The 24,315-nt window shown below is 44.0% G+C and overlaps 1 protein-coding gene across 5 annotated transcripts in view; it reads right to left on the bottom strand.

Annotated features, from left to right (window-relative positions):
* The window catches only part of LOC122540243 (kazrin-like), a 317,978-nt gene that overhangs the window by 107,883 nt on the left and 185,780 nt on the right, over positions 1-24,315 (bottom strand). For all 5 annotated transcript variants that reach the window (XM_043675660.1, XM_043675657.1, XM_043675659.1 and 2 more), the window contains 3 exons: positions 20,753-20,939; positions 17,524-17,654; positions 15,662-15,785 (listed from right to left, as the gene is read on the bottom strand). In XM_043675660.1, the coding sequence (XP_043531595.1) occupies positions 15,662-15,785; positions 17,524-17,654; positions 20,753-20,939 (442 nt within the window). The remainder of the gene's footprint in view (positions 1-15,661; positions 15,786-17,523; positions 17,655-20,752; positions 20,940-24,315) is intronic.

Genomic DNA, 24,315 nt, shown 5'->3' with positions numbered 1-24,315 from the left:
TCACTAGCCTGTATAGGAGATCCTCAATTTACCTCATGGTAAACTGGATGGTATTATGCTTTTTACAGCCCAAGAACATTAAACCAAGGAACATAGCAATAGATTGTCTGGCTGTCCTGAGGGCTTTTAAGATTACAAGATCCAAGTGCTATGAATAGGATTTCATTAAAGTTCAGTGGGTCTTTAAAATGAGCAGGAAATGACTACTGTTCCTTATCATTTATTTAAGGGCTGTTTTATCAAGTGTGACACTTGAAAGTGTGACAGACTTAAAATCTTTGCCTTTGCAAAAATATCAACTTGCATTTATCTCATGTCTTTAATGCAGTGAAACAGCCCAAGGCATTTTGCAGAAGTACTATCAGACTGAATTTGATGCTGAGCCTCAAACAGAGATATTAGGACCGATTAAAGAGGGTAGATGTAAAGCAAGGGAAGGGTGGGGAGAGAGGTGGAGACGTTTAGTGAGGGCATTTCAGAGAAAAGCACCTCAGCAGAAGAAGGCATGGCCAGAAACAAATCCTGGGACGTGCAGAGTTCGCAAACACTGAGATCTTTGGAGGGTTGCAGGAAATTACAGAGTTAGGGATGAGTGAAGCCATGGAGAGACTCTTTAAAAAAAAATCAAGTTTTTAAAATCGGAATGTAGCACTCACTGACTATCTGAATCACTGTCGGAGCAAATTACTGCAGATGCTGCAATCAGAACTGAAAACAACAAATGTTTGTGATCACAATGGGTCAGGCAGCATCCATGGAGAGAGAGCAAGCTAATGTTTCCAGTCTAGATAAGTCTTCATCACAGCTCTGATGAAGAATCATCTAGACTCAAAATGTTAGCTTGCTCTCTTTCCATGGATGCTGTCTGACCTGCCATGATCTCCAGCATTTGCTGTTTTCAGTTCATCTGAAACATTGCTTCTGTGAAATCAGGTGACTATAATAATAGGAGTGATGATGTGTTTAAAGCACAGTCTATTACTTTGCTATTAATTAGAGCAATCCATGTTGCTTTTGTACGAGGTCTGGTTTGTGACAGTCGGGTGGCATGCAGCCAACTATAAGCTAAAGGCAAGCCAAACTGCATTGACTGAAACTGTCTGTTAAGGAAGTCTTAATTTAAAACAAAATAAACTTAAAGAACAAAAGATTATCCCGTTACTCCTAAACTAATTTCTATGCCTTCCTGGCTCAAGTAGAGATTACATGTTTTCGACAAATCCTTGGATCAATTAAAGGTCAAACTGGGTCTTTCTCGAAACTCTGATATTCATATTTGCACATGTGCCTCTGTGTTTTCTGAAGGTTCTCAGAGATTTAACTTTATCTTGTCAGTGGATATTAATTGCACAAGGAAGCGAGGGTGCTCCATTTGGATCGTGCATGTATATACATGATCCTTGACATTTTACTGACTGTTGTCTGTCACCAGTTGAGAATTAAAGTTTTTGTTTCAATCTACAACAAAGTCAGTTTGGAAAGAAACTTCCAGAATTTGTTGCGCTAGGCCACCTAGAGGCCAGAGCCTGAAACTACACCATGACAGTTGACATAGGAATATTGAATAGAGATGTCAACATCATAATTTCCAATGTTAAATCTCAGATTATGATCCTAAAATGTAAATGTGATCAAATGCGATTCAAATATTATAGATAGGACATGTACTACCTGCACAAGATTTTAAAAATACAAACTGATTTAAAATGTATCATCCTGCTCTCCTTCTCAAACAACCAGAACAGCAAGTACTGGAGAAACTCAGCAAGCCTGGCAGTATTTGTGGAGAGAGAAACAGATTTAACATTATAAGTCCAGTCACCCTTTAGATGAAAAGTCAATGCTGTTTACTCTCCACAGACCTATTTAGTTTCTCCAGCAATTTCTGTTTTTGTTTCAGATCTCCAGCACCCACAGTTCTTTGTTTGGTTTAGTGTCTACCTCTAGAGTTCCTGTTTCTGTGTTTTGATTGGTACTTGTTGCTGACCATTTCTGACAGTAAAAGTCGTATTTAAGATAAACAAATTAATGGCTGTTGCAATTTGTAACTGCTATGAGTGAAATTGGAGGTACATTATAAGGATGGGGAGTGGGAACAATTCACTCAGTTACTGCCCTGATAACCTCTAAGACTTTAACACCACTGGCTTGCTGTTGCTGGGTCACTACAGTCTTACCAGACCATAGGGCTGCTCTCTCATTGGACAGAGACAATGGGTGGTGGTTTAACCTGAGGGCCAACATAGCTCAGGCAAGGGGAAAGGTTGAGGTGGAGAGTCCTTCAAGGTGACCTCAGCCAGTGTAGGAATTGAACCCATGCTATTGGCATCACACTGCTTCATAAACCAAACGTCCAGCCAACTGAGTTAAACCAGCCCCCACACCACTGGCAACAGTTGGAGCTCAGCAATATTTTAACTGCCTTCTTCTGTAGCTAGTGTACAGGAACTGCTTAGATCCCTGGACTAATCTCTTCCTGCAGCATGTCACATCTGCTTAACTATATAAAAAAGTGTAGGACTGAAGGTTTATGTAAAGTGTTGGTTTATGGCCTGGACCCTGGGGATATTTGTCATTGCCAGACATCTGCTGACCAAATGCGAAATGCCCGTTGTTTATTGAAGCACTGTGATCTGATTAGCTATAAGGCGGCAATAATTCCCTGTGAAGTCTTTTATTCAAGAAATGCTCTTCACATTTCTAAGGAATGTGGTGCAGTATTCTGAAGAGGGCATGTACTGAAAACAGTTACAATCTTCAAAACCTAACTGACCTCTTCGTTGCTTGTGACCCATCTGAATAAAGAAAGACAGAACTTCGGAACAAATTACTGCAGATGCAGGAATCTGTACTGAAAACAACAAATGCTGGAGGTCACAGCGGGTGACAGAGCATCCACGGAGAGACAGCAAGCTAACGTTTCGGGTCTAGACGTCTCTTCATCAGAGTTGTAGCTCTCGACTCGAAACATTAGCTTGCTCTCTCTCCATGGATTCTCTCTGACCTGCTGTGATCTCAAAGACAGAATGTATTTGTAGTCACAGCCATTCTCAAGGTGAGGCTATTTTGTCACTCATCGTCACCAACAGGTTACTGTTCAAGTACAATTTTGTTTAGGTACAGAAAGTGTTCAGCCAAGATGCATCCAGTAAAATCCCACAAACAGTAACAAAATATGGGACCAATTAACCCACTCTGCAGTTAGGATAGGAATGTTGGCCCAGCTCAAAATTCTTTGTGTGATGTTATGTAAACTTTTACAGTTACCTGATGAATAGGACCTTAGTTTAATATCCCATATGTAAGATGGCGCTTCGAAAAATACAAGACTTGCTCAGCACTGTCTGAAAATCCCTAGAATGCTGTTCTGACTCAGAGATGAGCGCCAACTACTGAACTAAGTTAATAACAAACACAGTGACCACTATTGCTCAATGGAAGATGCTCTGTACCTCCTTCTGGTATTTCACCAGATTTTGTGATACTCTTCTGCCTGGCCCAAGCTGCAAACTGAGCTTAACCCAGTAGTCAGGAGCTGGCTGTATAGAGGGATGGAGGTCACATCCTCAGTGAGATCTCACTCTCTGTCATGCTTCTTTGGATACGGGTCCCACTACATAATATTCACATAAAGATTCATTGCAATGTAACATTTACCCAGCAGTGGTCAGGGGGGAGGTGGGAGGGGACTTGCTTATGGTCTCCTTGGGAGGGAGAGTCTCTCAAATGCACTCTGTACCTGGTCATGAGACGCAGCAGGTAAGCTATGGGGCGGGGCAATTGAGTGCCTGATGGAACAAAATGCAGGGGTCATTCCTGTTTTTAAGCAGCTGTCTGTGCACCCCCCCACCCCAGCTCCCATCTCCATCACTTGATTCTGCGCATTGTTTCATTTTGATGCCCCTCAGTCTCTGATGCTCTCGTGAAAATAATCCAAGTTTCTCCAACCTCTCCTTATAGCCACTATAGCCCATTCCAGGCAACATCCTGGTAAACCTTTTATAGCTGTACCATAGAGAGCATCCGATCTAAATTCATCACAGTGTGGTGTGGCGAATGCTCTTGCCAGGAGCGAAAGGACCTACAGAGAGTCGTGAACCTAGTCCAGCCCATCACACAAGCCAACCTTCCTCCCGTTGTCTCCATCTATCCTTCCCGCTGCCTTGGGATAGCAACCAATATGATCAAAGGCCCCTCTCACCCTGGTTACATTCTCTTCCACCCTCTTCCATCAATCAGAAGATATAGCAGTTTGTACACACGTATGAACAGATTCAAGAACAGCTTCTGTTCGGCTGTTATCAGACTTTTTAATGTTAATGCTGATCTCTCTTTGCACCTTCTCTGCAGCTGTAACACTGTAACCTGCTCTCTGTTCTGTTACCCTGCTGCACTTGTACAGCACTATCTGCCTGTGAAGACAACACTTTTCACTGTACCTCAGTACATCAACCTCTTTTGCACCCTCTCCAAAGCCTCCTTCCTTTTGTGTCGTGACTAGAATTGCACACAATATTCCAAATCTGGCCTTACTAAAGTATTATACAGCTGCAAGATGAATGACCAACTCTTATATTTACAGCCCCAACCAATGAAGACAAGCGTGCCAAATGCCTTCTTCACCACCTTATCCATTTGTGGTGCCACTTTCAGGGATCTATCAACTGAACAGCCCAAGATCCATCTGTCTATCAATGCCCCCAAGGGTCTGGTCTTTACAGTATACTTTCCTCTTGCATTTAACCTCCCAACATACACATCCGGCTTTAACACCATCTGCCATTTTGCCACCCTACTTTCCTGTGATCCATATCCTGTGCTCTTTCAATGCCAGGCAGTGAGAGATCATCAACCAATCTGACCTTATCCTTGGTCGGCCCATTCAAGATGCTCAACAGCAATTAGCAATTGGTTTCTCTCTCCATAACCTGAATCAGTGACATTGATGGAAATGACACAGCGCAGACTGTAAGCCCAGTACATAACCGGGGATCCACATCAGGTTCCAAGACTCAGCAACACAATAAGTAAACTCACAAAGCAGTGACTTTTCATGAAAAGAAAGACACATTTTTGTTCCTAAAAGCAAGCAACTAAGATGCCCACCTGGAGAATGCCAGAAGGTGAACCAGCCCATCATTTAGACAGTTAGCAAGGATCTCGGAGCAGACAGTTACCTGAATAGGTTTCTATCTGAGCCATACAAACCGCCTTTCTGCCTCCTGTTGACTGGAAAACGATGTACAGGACACAGACAAACAAAAACTGAGGCAGCAAGAAGAAGCAACATAAAATCATTGAACCAGGATTATCAAAACAAATGTCAGCCATAAATGATGGAATAAATGACATTCATCACCCTGTCACTACACTTACACATTGTACAGATCCATTTCAGACTGAGTGGAGAGAAAGTGGACTCACCCAAACAGCAACTCAGGATCGATGCTCTGTCAGGTACGGGCTAACTTGGCGGACTTTCCCAAAACATGCATCGTTTAAGAAGGGATAATGTCAATGAGTTATGGAGGAGAGTGAAAGGTTCCTCACAGACACACACATACACACAGAGTTCAGTCAGTGCAAAAGAGGCTTGAAACAGTGAACCAACCAGAACACAATGGAAGGAAGTTAGGAAGACAGACAACCTGGCAATTGTTAGAAACGTGCTTTCTCATTTGCAAAAAAAGCTGATCACTTTGACAAGAATAATTGTCAAGATTTTTTCCACAAATCAGTTCCTCCTTTATTGGTTTGTTTGTTCAGGTCACAATTTTCACATGGGAGTTTTAAAAATGCTGAAACATCCACGAACGTATAGCTGCTGTGTTGAACATTGAACCTCTACCATTTGAGAAACAGTTCATCACTGACCTGTATCTCAAGGTTCTACATCTGTCTCCAGCTCTGCTGGTACAAGGGCCCAGAACAATTTACAGCTATGTCACCCTGTAGAAGATTTAAACATTTTTTTATGCTTAACTTCAGACTGATGTAACCAGGAAACTTGTACACCAGGCGTAGGTTTGTGGTTGGTTGGACCTGTTACATATAGTTAGAGGTTTACCAAAGATCCTGTTGGCCAATCCTCAGAAAACATGGTTGGTCACACTGACCTTATTGGCTGTACCTCAAAGAGAAAGTTACCTGATTGTTGCCATGTCAACAAAGGGTGGACCAGACTGACTGTGGAAGATTGCTCTGTTGCCCATCAACGAAAATTAAATCCTTCTTCAAACAGGAACGACATGTAGCCAACTGTGTGTCAATCTAGGAGCAGCAGCCTGGCCATATTTTGAAAACTTAAGAACGTGGAGCAGGAGTAGGCCACAGGCCACCTTGCAGGTCCAGAAACTAAGTAAAACCCCTCTCAAATATCTTGGTGACTCTCCCATAAATATTTCCACCCCATCTGTCTCCACTATTACCCTGGGCAATCAGTTCACCAGCTTTCTCCCACAACAACACGCACATCAGTCCCTCCATCAGGTAGCTAGAGCTAAACAGTTCTCTCCTTCACCTTCAGCTGACGTCTCCAGAGCTAAAACCTTATGGCAATCTCAAACCCCGTTCAATGTATCGACTTGCTGAAGAACGTTGAATCTCACAACTTGCCCTTGCACCCCCCCCCACCACCACCGCGTGCTGGAACATTGGAGAAGGGAGGGTGAGGAAGCTGAACACGGGATTGAGGGTGAGCAGAAGACAAATGTGTATGGACACAGTGACAGGGCATGGGCACGCTGTGGCAGAGGGTGAAGGATTGCTGGGTAGCAACACTGGCGCAAGGGGGCAGGTACGTGATTCAGAGGCTGCAATTCACAAAGAAAGGGCAGGAGTCAATCTGGGGTGTAAAGGACTGTGGATACCTTCCACAGACACAAACCCAGTGTCCAAATTAATGTATGTTGATCATATTTTAAAGAAGGTAATGGATATGAGATGTAGGAACTGAGTCTGCTGCACTGTTCAATGAAATCATGGCTGATCCATTAATCCTCAATTTCACATTTTTCCCATAACTTTGATTCTCTCACTGATTACAAGTCTATCGCAGCCTTGAATATAATTGATGATCCAGCCTCTACAGCCCTCTGCAGTAAAGGATTCCACAGATTCATTACCCTCAGATCAAAAAGCCCTCCCCATCTCAGTGTTCAATGGACAAGCTGTTCTCTGATATTATGCCCTCTGCCCCTTGACGTTTAAAGAGAAAGCCTTATAACATGAGTGAGATCCCAACTCAATTCACCCCAGACTGATTTCAAACCTCTTCTACCCCAGCTTAATGAGCCAGTCACATTACTGATTACTGCATAAGCTGCAGTTAACTTTATAACAGAAACACTGAAACCTCCTTACACTTAACACACAACTGTTGAGCTGTTCGCTGTCATTTGACTCCCCAAGGCCTTTTCTAATCCCAAACAAAACTCTCTTCCCCTAGCCACTAATTCCCTAAATATCTTGGAGGATGGCAGCCTGGGCTATTTGATAATGTAGCCAGGCAGGATGGAGGGATTGCTTCATGAGTCAAACCTGGAATGCTCAGAATAAGCATCAGGTTTTCCTTGAGGAGCAGAAAATTCCTCCAAAAAGCTCCCATTACTCCATCCCCCAATCAGCTTTCCATGCGTTAAGTACTTTCACAGTACTGATGTTTATCAGAGTTATATCAGGCGTGCTGTGGGGAGACATCTAAAAGGTTATGTCTCTTGATATCGCACAGATCTGGGCTACACGTTTAATACAAGTTGCAATCGCTACCATGTTTAATTCTTGCGAGACTGCTCCTGGGACTCAGAATGAAGGCAGCGTGTTATCAGGACATGCAGCTAATTAGTACAAATGCTCAAATGAGGTAGAACAGCCAATGATTAGAATGCTAGGCCTCGACCCCCAGCTTTAATCAAACATCCAGATGAAAGAATGTGAAATAAGCCACTGCCTTCGACATCTGGCTGAATGGCAGGTCTTGCCCGCAATTTGTGCTGATTCTCTATATAAGCTTCCCAGCATTAAACCTGCACCAGCTTGGATCAAAAGGAGGGGTTTCTTAAGCTTGAAAGTAAAGGGCACGTCTAATAAAGGAGCCAGTCCAGACACAGGGGAGCATCAAAAAGAAAGATCTGTACTTACATAGAACCTCATCAGCCCTCAAATATCCCAAAGCACTTCACAAGCAGTGAATCAGCTTTGAAGTGCAGCCGCTGTTCTGATGTAAAAAACTTGACAAATATCAACTGATAGAAACATCTAGTTAATTTGCTTTTGGTAATGTGGGGTGAAGATGTGCAGGGCTTATACACTTAATGATGAGGTCCTAGGGAATGTTACGGAGCAAAGAGATCTTGGAATGCAGGTACATAGCTCCTTGAAAGTGGAGTCTCAGGTAGATAGGATAGTGAAGACGACGTTTGGTATACTTTCCTTTATTGGTCAGAGCATTGAGTACGGGAGTTGGGGCTGAACAGGATATTGGTTAGGCCACTTTTAGAAAATTGCATTCAATTCTGGTCTCCCTCCTATAGGAAAGATGTCGTGGTACTTGAAAGGGTTCAGAAAAGGTTTACAAGGATGTTGCCAGGGTTGGAGGATACAAGGAGAGGCTGGATAGGCTGGGGCTGTTTTCCCTGGAGTGTCAGAGGCTGTGGGGTGACCTTATATAGCTTTATAAAATCATGAGGGTCATGGATGGGGCATGAACAGCTAAGGTCTTTCCCCTGGGATAGGGGAGTCCAAAACAAGAGGGCACAGGTTTAAGGTGAGGGGCGAAAGATATAAAAGGGACCCAAGGGCAATTTTTTCATAAATGGTGCGTGTATGGAATGAGCTGCCAGAGGAAGTGGTGGAGGCTGGTACAATTACAACATTTAAAAGGCATCTGGATGGGTATGTGAAAACGAAGGGTTTACAGGGATATGGGCCAAATGGGACTAGATTAATTTAGGATATCTGGTTGGCATGGACGAGTTGGACCAAAGGGTCTGTTTCCCTGTTGTACATCTCTATGACTCTGGAGTAACAGCTCACCAAGAGGGTTTCCTGCTATTCTTTGAGCAGTACAATGGGATCCTTAACATCTATCTAACCAGAACAGACAAATTAAGAGGCCTCGGATTAAAACTTGGTAAATGATGGCACCCTCAAACGACACTGCATTCCAGGAGTGAAGCACAAACCTCAAACCAGATTTTATACAACACCAAAAGCAAGGTTTGAACCTATGGTTCAGTTGGCACCCCAAATAGAGACCTAAACATTGACCTAGGTTAACGGGTTACCATATGGTTAAATGTTAGGATACTGTGCTGACAGTGACTTCAAAAGCAACTCAAATAGAGCATTAAAAGCAAAATCTAAACGACACTGTTGTAGCATGTGTCTCAAAGATGGTTTTATAGAAATGTACAGGGCCATCATTAGTTGGCTCAGTCAATGAATGGAAGCAGTGATTGGATAGTTGACTCCAATCCATTTGAAAGCTTGATCTTCTAACTGAAGGGAACTTTCAGACAAGTGGTTTCTTGGAGCTAAAGCAGGAACTGGAGAGTACGGAGGCTTCAACAAACAGCAGTGATCAGAATCTCTGCAGTGTTATATCCAAGAGCATGGCTTTGGGAAAGACCTCTGAGACACCTCCTTAATCCAACATGGAACAGCTCAAACCAATTGAGAAACTGCCCTTGGTGACTACAGCGAGTGTGGGTGCTACACCACTGCACACTGAAGCTACTGAGCGAATGGAATCTCTGATCTGAAAACAGGGGACGAAACAAAAACTGAAGAGAGAAAAGTCCTAATGAGACAAAGCTGCATGATCCTAAAATTGGAGCTAGGTTATTGGGAAGCAAACTTAGAAAGCACTTTCTCCTTGCACCAAAGGTAACCGAAACCTAGAACACTCTCCCTCAAAAGACTGCGGTTGCAAGGTTATTTGAAGCTTTAAGATGCTTAGGATGTCTAGCTGAGAGAACAAGGAATATGGTGCAAGAGCAGAACAATGGAGTAAGGCACAGGTCAGCCAGGATCGGTTGGCAGAACTGAGAAGCTCATGAGTGATTCCTGGTTCCTTTCATATTTACACATTTTCCCAATTAAAATGTCAAAGCATGTCAAAATGGCTGCACTGTCCTCTCCCTCATCATAATCCTGTTTCTGTAAACTATATAAAAACAAACTCTTTTCACTGAACTCAAGAAACATTGCCTGTGTAAATCTTGCTTAGTACAGTAAGGTTAAAGGTTACACAAATTCCCAGAACCAAGGGGCACAAATGAAACAGCACCTGGAATGTAACGTACTGAACTCATTCATCATGTTTATAGCTGTGAGAATTTGGGGCAGCCATAAACGATGGATTCCTGCTAACAGAGGCCAGCTCTGTGATGACCCATGAGTCGGGTGGATGCGGAAGTCCTTGCTGTTATCCACCCATGGGTGTTCACAGAGGACTGAGCAAGATCCATCTGGGATCTGCAGCAAGTCATGCAGAATCACGCTCGGTGTTTCCTGACAATGGGAAGAATTACAGCTCATTACTACTGGGATACGTGTTTGCACAGTAAACCCCCTAGTCTGCCTCACAAAGCCTGGACATTTGGGGCAAGTTTCCTTTGCAGAACATTGGTCAGGTTGTCGCACAATAGTGTATTTGGCTCGTACCAAATTCCTCTCTTCATCAGACAGAATTCCGGCTGATCTCAGTCGAGCATGAACCAAGATGAAAATGGGACTGGGGCAGGGGAAAGACAGGGAGGGGAAAGACAGGGAGGGGAAAGACAAGTAGGGGAAAGACAGGGAGGGGAAAGACAGGGAGGGGAAAGACAGGTAGGGGACGGTGGATTGACATCACTGAAGGTTCCTGGCTCCTGACTGCTGTCCAGCAGTCTGTGTGGACATTTGCTGGGGATGGGACTGTTTAAATATTCACAAGTAAAGAAGGCCTGTTTAGATAAGGTCCCAGAAGATCCCTTTGGAACTGTACCCAAGATCCATTAGTTCCTTTGTAGCAATACTGAATATTCTGAATTTGTAGGTCGTCTGTCCTAGTGTTTTTCTCCATAAAACTTCACAGTCTAAACCTCAATTCGTGTCTGTCCCAAATACTCTTTTTTTGCCTCCTTTTTGTTCTGTTTTGCCAGCTGAGTGACTTCAAATCTAATCGCTATTTACTTCATTATAACTCTCTGTTCATCTCGAGGAGCTCCCTCATAATCAGCTCTGCTCCTGCAGGAGAATCTCTGATTTCTCCAGGGGGAAAACTTGCAGCACTTAAAAAGAGAAACAACACCTGAGGTCAGACACTAAAGCTTCACCCTGTGAGCTACTCTGCTGTAGTGACTTGCACCTCAATAGAGGAAACCACAGAGAAGATGTATCATTTATTTTAAAATAGGTTTTATTTTAATTTGTTTGCAATGGAAGCCGCACTGCTGAGCTTTGGGTTGCATTCACAGTGCAGGGATAAAACAATTTGACTCTAAACTTGCCCAGCATAAATCTTCTATTTAGTTTCTTAAATAAATCCATTTTCTTTCAGTATCGGTAGCATTATTTTACCTAATTTACAAAACAAAAACCCAAAACAACCCCCGAATGATTGGGAATGCTTTTAAAAAGATGTTGAACTTACAAGAATTTCTAACTCCTGTATGCTGCCTTACATCACACTCAAGCACTGGTCTTAAGAGAAACTGACGGGCTTTTCTGAATTAATGGGCAATCACTTCTAATTCTGGAAGTTTCTCTTTCCAATTGTGTCTGACAGAGGCGTTTGTCTTTCAATGTATTGATGCACTGCACTTTGACAGAGTAAAAATGGACAACTTTGATCCTCTTCAGTCTCAATGCAGTGCCCCTCAATAACAAAGCAGGTCACCTGACCACCTCTCTGCACCCATGAGGCAGGAAACTTTCCTTCCCATTCTGATCCCTCCTGCAGCAAAGATTCCAACCCTCCCCAGAATTTCTGGACATCCCAGGGACGGGCCGCCTGGATTTGAACCCAGGCAGAAGGGGCAGTCCGGAGAATGAATGCTTTTCCCCCCCTCGCAGTGTAGGCTGCCACACAAACTGGACGGACCTGCTACGTTCTGAGGCAGAGCAGAATCAAAAGAACTTGCAAGTTCAACATCTTGACAGGAATTTAAAAACTGTCTCCTTAGGAAATAAGACACAAGACTCACAAAAGAAAAAAGGGTCCAACATCCCACATGAGTTCAGCCCTGCAGCTGCTCTTCCAACAGCAAGTGATGTCACCAGCTCTCCAATTCTGACAGCTCCCTTTGCAAAGCGAGATGGGGAAGTTGCATTTCAACAGCTCCCCATACTATGGCGGCGTGTTAGTTTGACATTACTCGCAGTTTGACAATCTTTAAAGTGACCGTATCCCTTTGCTTGGTCTACTTACAGAGGCTATTTGTAACAGCTTATTTCCCCCCCCACCCCCATCAATCAGATGAGTTTGCAGGTTGCAATATCTGACATATACAATAACTAAATATTCAAGTTTTAATCAAAATTTTACTTTTTCAAACCCTGAATCCCATGTAGATTTTGAAATTGTTCAATTAGCTTGTGTAATTTTTGACTAACTCTCAGATCAGAGCATTGAGAATACTCAGTAATGACAAAGACAGAGAACACCCTCATTATTTCCAGTACTTTGGAAGCAACTGACCCATTTCTAGCAGGTTTGCGGGTTGAGAAGGGCCCTTTCCATGTATGGGATTACAGCAATTTCACAAATTAAACCCATAATTGTGGATAGCGCTGATATGTATGAAGAGCGATGATCAACATGTAAGATTTCAAATAGGGCCAAGCCTCAATAATCTATGAAGCAGTCCTTCTAAATGCCTATTCATTCACAGCATTAAGTACCTAGGCAATTATCGGTGAGACTTCATGGTTGGAATGGGTGCCAGTATTGTGGTGGGGTATGCTGTCAATTTTGATCAAAGAAATATATCTCACAGTAGCACCAAACTAATGAGAAGGGATTCCCGTATATACTCGTGAAAAGTCTAAATTTTTAGATTATGTTTTAAGGTTACATTTATGGGGTCAACTGTGACATGGATTCTACTTTTGAGGGGTTGAAATTTGTGCTACAGCCCAAAATACCGTATAATAAGCAAGTAAACAAATAAAGGAAAAAAACCATAATGAATTACAGTAATATGACTGTATTCCACGGGCGCTACAGGGGAACTGAGCTCAGCTAAGTTGTCACCTGACTCTGACCTGATGGATCTTAAACGTTTGCGCCAATTTGGTGTGAATTTTCCTTCAAAATACATAATAGCACGAAAAAAATTCATTTCCTCGTCGTAACATTTACGTACAGGATAATGCCTTGACTCACAAATGTTGCTCTGTTATCTGTGAAGAACTAGGGGCAACATTTACATGAGAGATATGGAAAATTTCAGATCCTTTGGCCAGAAATGGGGAGTCGACTTTTACACAAGATTGACTTTTACTCGAGTATATATGGTAATATCATGTCATTGTGCATTTTGACCTTATGATTATTCCTCATTCCAGAATCATCAGTGTGAAGATCACTAATGGGGTCCCTGTTCCTTATCACAAAGAGGACAGCATCCTGGATCTCGAGTGTGAACTGCAGGATGGGTGTATGGTATCTGAGAAAACCTGTTCCAAAAGATTTAGCTTGGGAGATGTGTTGACAAAAGGTCATTCCTTTAAGCCAAATTAGGCACTGCATTTCAACATAATGAAAGTACACGGACAACATATCACCACAAACTACCTTTCAACCTCAGTCTTAAAAATAAATTAAGATTATGTAGGATTCTCAATAACCATTCCCTTGATTTGTCAGTGGACAGAAGGTTTTATGTGGGAAAGGATTCAGTGCTCACAGTTTTAAACTGGTGACTGGCAAATGGGAAGAAAAAAATCACTCAAGAATTCTTTAATTGAATAGTTGTTATTACAGAACTGAGCATTGCTGAAGTAAGATACAAAGCTTCTCGTATTGCACTCATCAGAATATTTCACAAGAATACCAATTTATACTGCATGAGCAAAGTGTGCTGATTGGCTGGCGAGTAGACTCTTGATTAGTGGACATGATGTGGAGCTGCCAGTGTTGGCCTGGGTGGACAAAGTCAGAAGTCACACAACACCAGCTTTCAGAGTGCTGCTCCTTCATCAGGTGAAACCAAAAGCTTGTCATTTCAAATAAACTTGCTGGACTCTAACCTGGTGTCCTGTGACTTCTGACTCTGAGTAGTAAAAGCATTATGATGGAGAATGCAACCATTGATACTAATTGACAGTTAACCTTTGTTTAAATTTTAAACCAGGCCACAGGTTGACTCTGGTTTCTCAGTGTATTCCCCTGAGAAAAGACCCAGTGAGCTCCCTGGATGGGGCACTTGCTTGTGTTGGAAGCTACACATATTAACACACAAGTCTGCAAAGCCTAACAAATGTAACCTTTACCATCAGGTTACTTGTCAAGCAACCTGCACTCTCCTCCCATGCTGCAGAAATGTTGGTCTTCCTCTTGAATTTGTATTCTTGTGAACAGTCCTGATGAGTGTGAGATGAAAAGCTACAGCAAAATGTGCCTTTTTCCCAGCAATACTGAAGCTCTGTAGTTACAATCACCAGTGACCATTAGTGCCTTAGCTCCAGACTGTAAATGCTGTCTTCAGTCCTCCCCCGAAAACAAAACCTTCCAAAAGGGCATTTTCCTGAATATTTCAAGGAACAACAGTGTAGAAGATGCTGAGGTGAACTGTAGAGCTGCTGGGAAATACTTTGTAGTGAGATCTCAGGTGCCTGTGCACAATGGTTTTACATCGTGGCCAGGGTTTGGGGCTCCCTCCCTGTGTCCGAGATTCCACACCACTCCATGCTCCCCCTAATTTTGCTGTTGCTCTGTCTGTGTCAACTGGTGTCAGTGGTAACGTGTCAATGCATGTAGACCATAAAGCCAGGACAAGGTCTCCTTAACTGAACCATCTCATTAATCTAAACAGGGCATGCTCAGCCAATGAATGGGATGCATCGAGGTACCATCAAACACACTCATTATGTGATTCAGAAGCTAAGCCCCTGGGGGAATGGAGGAGTTGAAGGTTAAAGGAGATGGAGATTTTGAGCATGCCCAGTTGAAATGAGGATGTTCGATTACATTGTCAAACCAATGGACACAATACACACTGGGACATGGAAACAACAAACAGGAGAAAATACCTTACAAAGAAGCACAAAGTGCACAATTGCAGTTATTTACAATACAGTACACAGCTGTCCTTCGGGGTTCCAGTATCAGTAAGATTAAAACACAGCCGTGTCCCTCCACAGATTCACAGGTGACATTATCCACACAGGATTTTTATATTTATCTATGTATATATATATATGTATATATATACACACACACACACATACTTTAATTACAGAGTGTGCTGGACCAGTCCCAGGACTCACATTTCTTAAGCTTAAAAACACGCAGACTGTCACACACCACCCCCCCCCCCCCAAACAAGCATTAACTCTCACATGCCACACACACGCACAGACACACGCGCACACACGCACACACACAGAGGTTGTGAGTGGATGGGTGTTTATCACCAATCTGCATCTTCCTCTACGTAATAATCGGGAGAAGTACCATCAAACAGGCCGGGATCCAGGGATTTCCGTTGCTTGCCCCTAGCAAACACCCGGGAAATGGAGCCAAACACCATCTTCTCCTTCTTCTTCTTCCTCTTCTGTTCTTCTAGATCTTCAAGAGACTGGACAGTCAAAACAAAAACATTCAGTTGTTGCTTTCCTTTCGAAAGCTCCATTTCCTTCCCCCCTCTTCCTCTGCTTGAAGTTGAGGCTTTTGCCTGTTCTCCAGAACGCCCAATGAACTGCCAAGCCCCGCACCAACTGGCTCTGCAGCAATGGAGCCAAACTTGACTCTGCCCCCGCTCACTGCTTGTGCTTTCTCTGATGATAAGGAGAGTAAGATCTGGCCGATCATGCTCTGGAGATGAGGAGCTAACCTGCACATCTCCCTTGTGCACCCAGAAGCAAAGGGGCTATTGGTGGAGCCCACTGCTTCCGGACAGTGGTCTAGTAGGCTGAGAACGGACTAGTCCTGCTGGCTGACCATTCAGAAACCCACAGTCACAGCAAAGAGGGAGCATTCCAGCATAAAACCTCCAGGGGGAGCAAGAGGCATGATTCTGAGCAACAGCATGTTTACATTTGCCACAAAAGAAAAGTTCACCTGGCATTGCTACCAACTCAATTATCTCTGGGAATAAACTGTTTCTGAATGGACCTCCTCAAATCAGGCATAGTGCTGTGACCAGGTTGACAGTATGTTAGATTAGCCACAGACCTCGCTCTGAACTGTTGCCCTACCCTTTGACATTGGCCAACCCACTACAACCTATAATCAGGTTCACTCAGACTGGGTGTGAGTGAGTGACTGGGGTGGGGGGGAGATTGCTGGTGCAATCAAAAATGAAAAACCCTTCACCTTTTTTAGTAGTTTGTACGCTAAGCACCAATGGCTACCTTTGCAGGTTCAACATCCAGTTCTTTAATATACACCATTGATGGTGGGAGTAATATACACTGGGTTTTTAGAAGAATTTAACTTCATCGATGTCAGAGGTTCCACACTGGGACAAGAGGTATCTGGGATCAGTCGGACGCTGTTGGAAGATTCATTCCTGGGAGGTAAGTGCTACTGGCCAGACTATCAATACCAGCATTTACATAACAATAATGGAGAGTATCCCATGATGCTTCAAGCGGTAATTAGTCAAAAACTGATGCCAAGGTAAAGAAGATGTGTTATGCAAAATACTAATTTATAATGCCATTGGCCAGTTCTGGGCAGGACTTAATTTTCAGGGAAAAGGACACTAGCTACTGCAGGGAAAATACTGCATTGATGGAGTTGTCTCACAGAAGCCACTGAGTCTGCAATATTGTCAGATAGTGGTCGCATGACCCAGTCTGTGGGTGGGCATAATCTATTGGGTTCAAACATGGACAAACAGCCGGAGAGAAACTGGGCAAGGGTGGGGCACTCTGCCCTGTCTAACAGTCACAAGAGGACACAGATTACAGGTAACCCAGGGACCCACTCCCGTTCTGGTTTCTGATGTCCTTGTGATCTTGCCTGTACTGGACGGTTGATGTAATATCACACATTTCACACTTCTGTCCAAGACCAAAAAAACGGCCTCCTTTGTGTGAGGAAGCCAGAACTAATAACCAGGACGGGTCTGCTCCCCTCAGTGTCCAGCCTGGGATTGAGAAGGTGAACCTTCGGGAAGTAGCCTGCCAGTAGAGTGAGGGTTGCACTGCCAGTGAGAAATGTCTCTCACAGGAGCCAATACTCAGAGCTTCTAATGTTCGTTCATTCATTAGAAAACTGGAAGGGTTCATGACCTCCTTTTTGGACTGCTCTGGCTTATAGCCCGAGAATTGAAGACAGAATAGATTAGCCATCCCACAAGAGTTTCTTACATTACATAGCGAGTGCGTCCGATGTCGCGGTGAGTTGATGTCACTCGGTGTGGACGATCTTTCACCCTCAAGCATTGAGGCGTCTGAGATGATGGACGGTTGTCTTGAGTGACATGGACTGACTCGCACTCCTGTGTGAAGATTGAACACAAAGGGTGGTCAGTGTGTTACCTCTCACCATTAACCGCAACTGAGCTGACATCATATCGGAAACAAACAAGGGAGAAGTATGCAGAAAATCAGCAGGATTTGGAACATTTGAGGTCTGGTATGACTGTTCTTCACAGTCATAATAGAGCAACTCCTCCTCAGTTGAAGATGCCAGGATCAGCTGTTCCGATTACAAAGCACAGACAGCATTTTGCACGTTTCTAATGCTCTCCCATATTGAAACTTTCATGATCATTAGTCATAACCACAGATCACCAATGGATATATTGCATTTTATTTCCAATATGTGTTTCTTTCAAAGAGGAAGGATATAGCCAAAGCTACTGTGAATGTGAATTGAGTGGCTGTCTCATGTGAGAAGGAGGGAGAGAGAGAGAGAGAGAGAGATGAATGTGAATTGAGTGGCTGTCTCATGTGAGAAGGAGGGAGAGAGAGAGAGAGAGAGAGAGAGAGAGTGAGAGAGAGAGCCTGGAATGTCACACCTGATAAGGTGTCAAGAAAGCTTCAAAGCAATGGAGTTAAATGAGAGGAATGCACTGAAAAGTGAACCGTAATCTGCTCCAAGTTATCTCACACTGAGAACATGATGGAAGAAAAGACAACGTCCTGGGCAAGAGACAGGTTTTCTTTTATCCCTTTCAAGGAAACACAAGAAAAGGGAGTAAACAGCCCAGCTGAATCAGCAGAAGGTGCGCTCCCCTTAGAGGGATCAATTACCACAGGGTCATGGACTTAAAGTAAAGGGCAGGAGGGGATTTAAGGAGAATTCTTTTTAATCATGGGGTGGTGGGTATCTGGAGCTCCCTATCTGAAAGGATGGGAGAGGCAGAAGCCATTACAACATTTAAACATTATTTTGAGCACTTGAAGCACCATAGGATACAAGACTGTGGGTAGAGCTCTTATGATGTGTGGTAGTGTCACTATCTCTGAGTCAGGAAGCCTGATATCTTGTCCCACCTGCTCCAGAGGTGTGTAATGACATCTCTGAACAAGTTGATTGGAAAATATCTACAAAGCCATGGGTCAGGTACTCGGAAATGGGATTAGAGTAGATAGGCGTTTGATGACTGGAATAGACATGATGGACCAAGGGTCCACTTCCCATGCGGTTATACTCTATGACTCTATGTAATAGGACACCCCCTGCTCTGGTTATCTACAGGGAAGCTCCTTCAGCATTGCCTTTCCATGAACTGCCCACTTAGCTCGGGATTGTAGATGTGAGAGTAATGCAGCCCTCACACGGTCGAATACTAACCCCAGAGTCAGGGTCATGCAGTGCCCAGTGTCAACATTCTCTTTTATTCATTGCCCTAAGAATGAGAATGCCAATTAGTGACACATTGTGAACAATTCTGTGCTCTGCACTCACACACACGCCCAATACATCGCGCACAAGATCCATTTAATCTCATCATGCCAAGTCCGGTTAGTACATTTGAACTTGCCATTCCAGGCAAAAACCAAGTTTGCTTACAGGCTGTTTTATATTCACCGGATCTGACTTAGAGTTATGAACAGTACAAGAGGAGAGCTTTTTGTTTGATTGTTTATATTCAACATTAGAAATCCTTCACGCCAGGTTCACGGTATGTTCCTATCTCTTCAATCCTCAGGGGCTGAAGCAGACTGACAGACATCAATAATTTTCACCTTTTGCGAGCAAAATTAAAAAATACAAAAGAAATAGAGTATATCCCACTGAGAGCTACTGGAATGTCATTGAGGGGTTTGGACAAATAGCAATTAAGTGTGAGCCAACCAGGACTAATTCACACTGGTTTTGGGATGCCTGACTACATTCAGCATTTACAGTACGAAGTCAGTGTCCTGTATACCCCACTGCCAGTCCCCCTCCAGTCTCACTCTGTCTGACAGTGGACTAGGTGTGAGTGTCTTTCTCTATGGCTAAGAAGGGTCACAGCCTGGCCTGCAGAAATCAAATAAACTCTGGCAGCAGCTACCATCAGATATGACTGGGGAACAGACTCAGGATCACTAGAAAAATGAAGGGAGGTTCAAGGATTTATTCCACACAGGAACATAGAATGTCTTACCACACACGAGGCATGTTTAACAGGTCATTATCTACTCATTGAAGCAGGCAGCAAGGGACTTTGGGAGGTTTACAAGGGTTCTATTGTAAATCTAGTTTACCACAAACAACAGGTTATACCTTCCTCTTTCCAAATATCAACTCTTCACTGGGGATATGACAAGCTGCCTATTTTTAAAAAAAGACCCATCAGCAAAAATACCACTTTAACAAAGTGCAAACACTGAAGAACACAATCTTCTTCCCCATCCTTTATACAGCCCATCACCCCAAAAGAACCCAGCACTGTTCTGTCATTTCTCATCACCCAATTTACAATGGACCAACAACCAAAAGCTGGGAGCAACGAGGGAAGGAACTAAATCTAATCGGGTTGGTGGAGAAGATAATGTGCCCCACCCCCTAAAGTGCCCACCTCTCTCTGAAAGCTTTAAGGGTGCTAGTGGATACTATGTGCTCTCTCCCTGAAAGAACAAAAACACATTTCTAAATTGATCAACAGGGCCTGCAATCTCCCATAAACCCCATGGTCCACATGCTCCTCTGCACCATAGAATAAATAGTGGGGCTGAGAGAAGAATCATAAAATCCTCACAGTGTGGAAGCAGGCCATTTGACCCATCAAGTCCACACTGACCAACCGAAGAACACCCCACCTAGATCCACCCTGCCACTACCCCATACCTGTCAACCTGCATTCCCCAAAGCCAATCCACCCTAACCTGCACATCTTTGGACTGTGGGAGGAAACTGGAGCAGCCGGAGGAAACTCACACAGACACGGGGAGAACGAGCAAACTCCACACAGACGGCTCAGCTCTTTTCATTTTTAAAAGCCTATGGTGAAACATAGATGTGGGAAGAATGTGAGTATGGAACTGAGTTAAGGGACTCCATTTTTATCTGAGAGAAGTGCTCAATATTATTCCATCAAACGCTAGACACCCCAAGAGAAGAGAGTTGGTAAACAGAAAGACCCTTTGACCTCTGCCCCCTTACCTTGCCGGTCTACGGGGTGGTGATGTGCGTGATACAACGTCTGCTGGCTCTGTCGGATTGCGGCAGTGAGCGGGAGGTCTGACTGCGTTACCCACTCCTGGTTCCCATTCAGCATACTCTCGCTTGGCATCGCCAGTGAGTGCCGCTTGGGGACATCCTTTGTCAGTGTGGCTAGCGACTGCTTGGCCTGCAAAAAGAACAGAAGCCGGGGTGAAGGCCTGCGAGGAGTCAGGCATCTGTGTGGTCTGACACGGGTCTTCTGTATGGAGTGAACAATTACGGCGGGAGAGAGGGTGGGGAAGAGAACGTGCAGGGCTCCCAACTTCATCTACAGCACAATCACCAAAGTAAAACAAAAGGTTAAACGTGTTTCAAACCAAGTCATTCAGCGAGGACCTAACACCTCCTATTGTTACTGGGAAACTCATGCAAGGCTGCGTGCATTCACAAAAACATACCAAAAATACCCGTGGTCAGGATTCGATTACTCTGAAATGGCAGTACTATAGCTGGTGGGCCTTTGTGAAAGTCACCTCACACCTACATCACTACCCATTTGAGGACCTACATGAACAATGCAATTTGATGGTTACCAGAGCAAGGGTTGTTCTTGGGGAAGAGGAGGTTGGTATAAATGAGCAAGATTACACATGGATGACAGGGAGGCAAGAGGAGACATTGCTGAATGGAACCTCTTGGCTAGGCCTCGCCAGAACCGTGTTGGCCAAGTGATGGTCCCGGTGGGTGGGGATTTTAAACAACAACAAAAGATGACTTTAATGCCTTCAAGGTTCAATGGGTGAATGCAGCAGCCAGTCTGCCAAAGCACCAAGTACCGGGCCAATACTACAATTAGCCTTAGGCTTGGCAGAGGTGTGGAAGAGATTATGGGCCCTTGTTTCTGATCACCATCTGAAGTCTCCAGATGGGACGCCAACATAGGTGTGTGATTGGTGGATGGTCTTGGTGGTGATATCACCCGTTATGCCACCATTCACCAGGGTACCCCAGACTGTAAAAGCAGGATGTGGGCATTCAAAAGAGGATTTGGACAGTGACAGGTACTTTCACAACTGCCTCAGCAGCAGACAGCAAGGCAAAGGAAGTGACTTAACAGTCATGGTGAGGAGTCTGACTGGCTGTGACTGGGGACAAGAATACGTCTGATAGACTCTTGGTTTATAAAACAGGCTGCCAAGTGTAAAGTCAATTGTATCAGCCTCACTGCAACGGCACAGGAAAAGATATGGCTCAGATCAGGTTAGTTCCTTCAAGTGGGCAACAGCTACACGTAGCTTTGTTTGTTAACTCCTAAGATGAGAGGTAAAAGCAATGTTTGGAATCATCCCACTCAAAAGTGACTAAATGCTACTTGAAAAACAGCCAAAGTATTATCTGTGACGGAGCAGGCTGGGGTTTGGGAACATGGCCAACAGGCAATAGAAGGAAAATATAACGATGCATAAAGTAGGCACTTTGTTACATCTGAAGCAGGGATTGCACATTTGAAGAGGCTGCAGACTGACACATAAAGACAATTGGCTTATTTCCCAGCTTGTGGAACACACACCTTGCCTGAATGTGCTGGGCCATTGAGGATTCTAACTGCACTGTGAGGATGCAGGCACCTTTAGTAGCAGGTGTTAACCTGGGCCCAACAGCCTCCCACCCAAACAGGGTTTCAAAACTCTCAATTGGCAGCCATTGGCATTGTGCCTACCAGTCCACATTACTGACCATTTCACAGATTCCGAATGCCGGAGGGAATGGCAAACTAGACTAGCACCACATTGAAACGCCACTAAAGCACCTGGCAGGTTGGCAACCATTTTGTGCGTGAGTGTGGTTTATTTGGTGTACTCCCTTTTGCAGATGGAACTGTTGGGTGCACTGAATCTTCAGCTGCCAGCTATTGGCACTGCCACAGACCCTGAGGGACTCAGGACAGTCAATGTGATTAAAGAAACAGTACACACACACACACACACACACACACACACACACACACACACACACACACACCTGCAATGGTAAGGGAGGAGATCTCTAAAACTGCAACATCAAATTGCCCATAAGAATCACTACCAATTAATGGTTGAGACATGTTGGGACTCTTGGTTGTGTTAAATGGGGAACTGCCCAAAACGGAAAATCCTAGAAAACATAATGGGCAGTGTAGCAATACAAAAGATAAACACAATGCCTCGGTACAGAATCTTGTCGGAGTCGTGCCTTCACAGTTTGCACTTTCTCTCCCAGATGCACACAGATCCTCGCTGCTCTATTAAAACATAGAGCCTAACCACCTCCGAGAGAGAGTTAACACTGGAACCTCCATTGTTCAGACTACCCATCAAAGCCTGGGGGGCAAACCCATGTCTGAAACATGACCTCACTGCTCAGCTTCTTTGGTTTGTCTATCAGCAAGTGTCTTGTTGTTGTTGCATTGTAGCGCCACTATTCCTGTGTGCAGAGCATGGGAAACTGTACGTGAGCAGTAACTCACAATGATCCAATCACTCATTAGGATGGAGACAGACAGAGAGAGAGGGCCAAGCTATGTGGGATGATACTGGAAGTTCTAGTAGGTACGGAAGATGTGCAGAGCATGGTATAAATGCTTAATTATAACCTAACAACCCTTGAAACAGCCTCGACAATATAATCACTGGAATGGGAATTGGTGTCAATGTTCCAGTGATAACAGGCTCCATTTGACTCCCTTTTTATAACATATTCCTGCTACATGATTGAGCATTAGACTGAATAAAATATCCCATTAATTCCTCCGTCTAGAATCTCCATGAGGATCCAGGACTTTGTACCAGGTGTCAGACAGACATCCTCCGTGTAGCAGAAGAAATAGGGATAGGCACATTGGGAATTCGAGTTTAGTTACAGACGCAACACGGAGAAAACAAGTGAAGGTGAGGAAACAAACATAGGTCCATTGGGTGACCATGGCGATGACGATGAGGGGTATACAAAAACCCACAAGAATCAACCAAAATTCCTCAGGGGAAGGTGAAGTCTTTTTAATGGAAGGGTTTGATGCTGGCTGTTGCGTTTTGATGAGCGTTACAAGATGTTGTTTAGATTTTCGGTTCTGTTGGCTGTGGAGGTTACTCAGGTTTCATAAGTGGAGAGAGCTCTAATAATTGTCTCATAAAGTTCACAAATCCCAAACTCTCCTTAAAGATCAGGAATTCCAAGCAACTTAAGGGTGGCTGTGAAAAATGGACACAAGTCTTGGTGTGGATTCTGAATCCTCAATTCCAACTTGTTGCAGATATCTGGAAGAAATTGCCTACTGAACAAACAGATTTATACAGAGGCACTGCCATCAATTGGTGGATTGCTGGGCCTAGGTACAACGGCTCAATGCGAATGGAAAGAAACAGAAAAGCAAAAACAGAAATGGGGAGGAAAGTGCGAACCTAATGCAAAGAGGACACATCAAACTGGTGATGGTGTAGGATGTATCTAGAAGTGAGGACGTGGGACACAGAGGGGGAGTGGGTGAGTGGGACACAGCCGGGGAGTGGGGGGATGGGACACAATGG

Source organism: Chiloscyllium plagiosum, chromosome 34 (genome assembly GCF_004010195.1).
Source record: "Chiloscyllium plagiosum isolate BGI_BamShark_2017 chromosome 34, ASM401019v2, whole genome shotgun sequence".
NCBI classification, from domain to species: domain Eukaryota; kingdom Metazoa; phylum Chordata; class Chondrichthyes; order Orectolobiformes; family Hemiscylliidae; genus Chiloscyllium; species Chiloscyllium plagiosum.
This window is presented reverse-complemented; position numbering and strand designations above follow the sequence as displayed.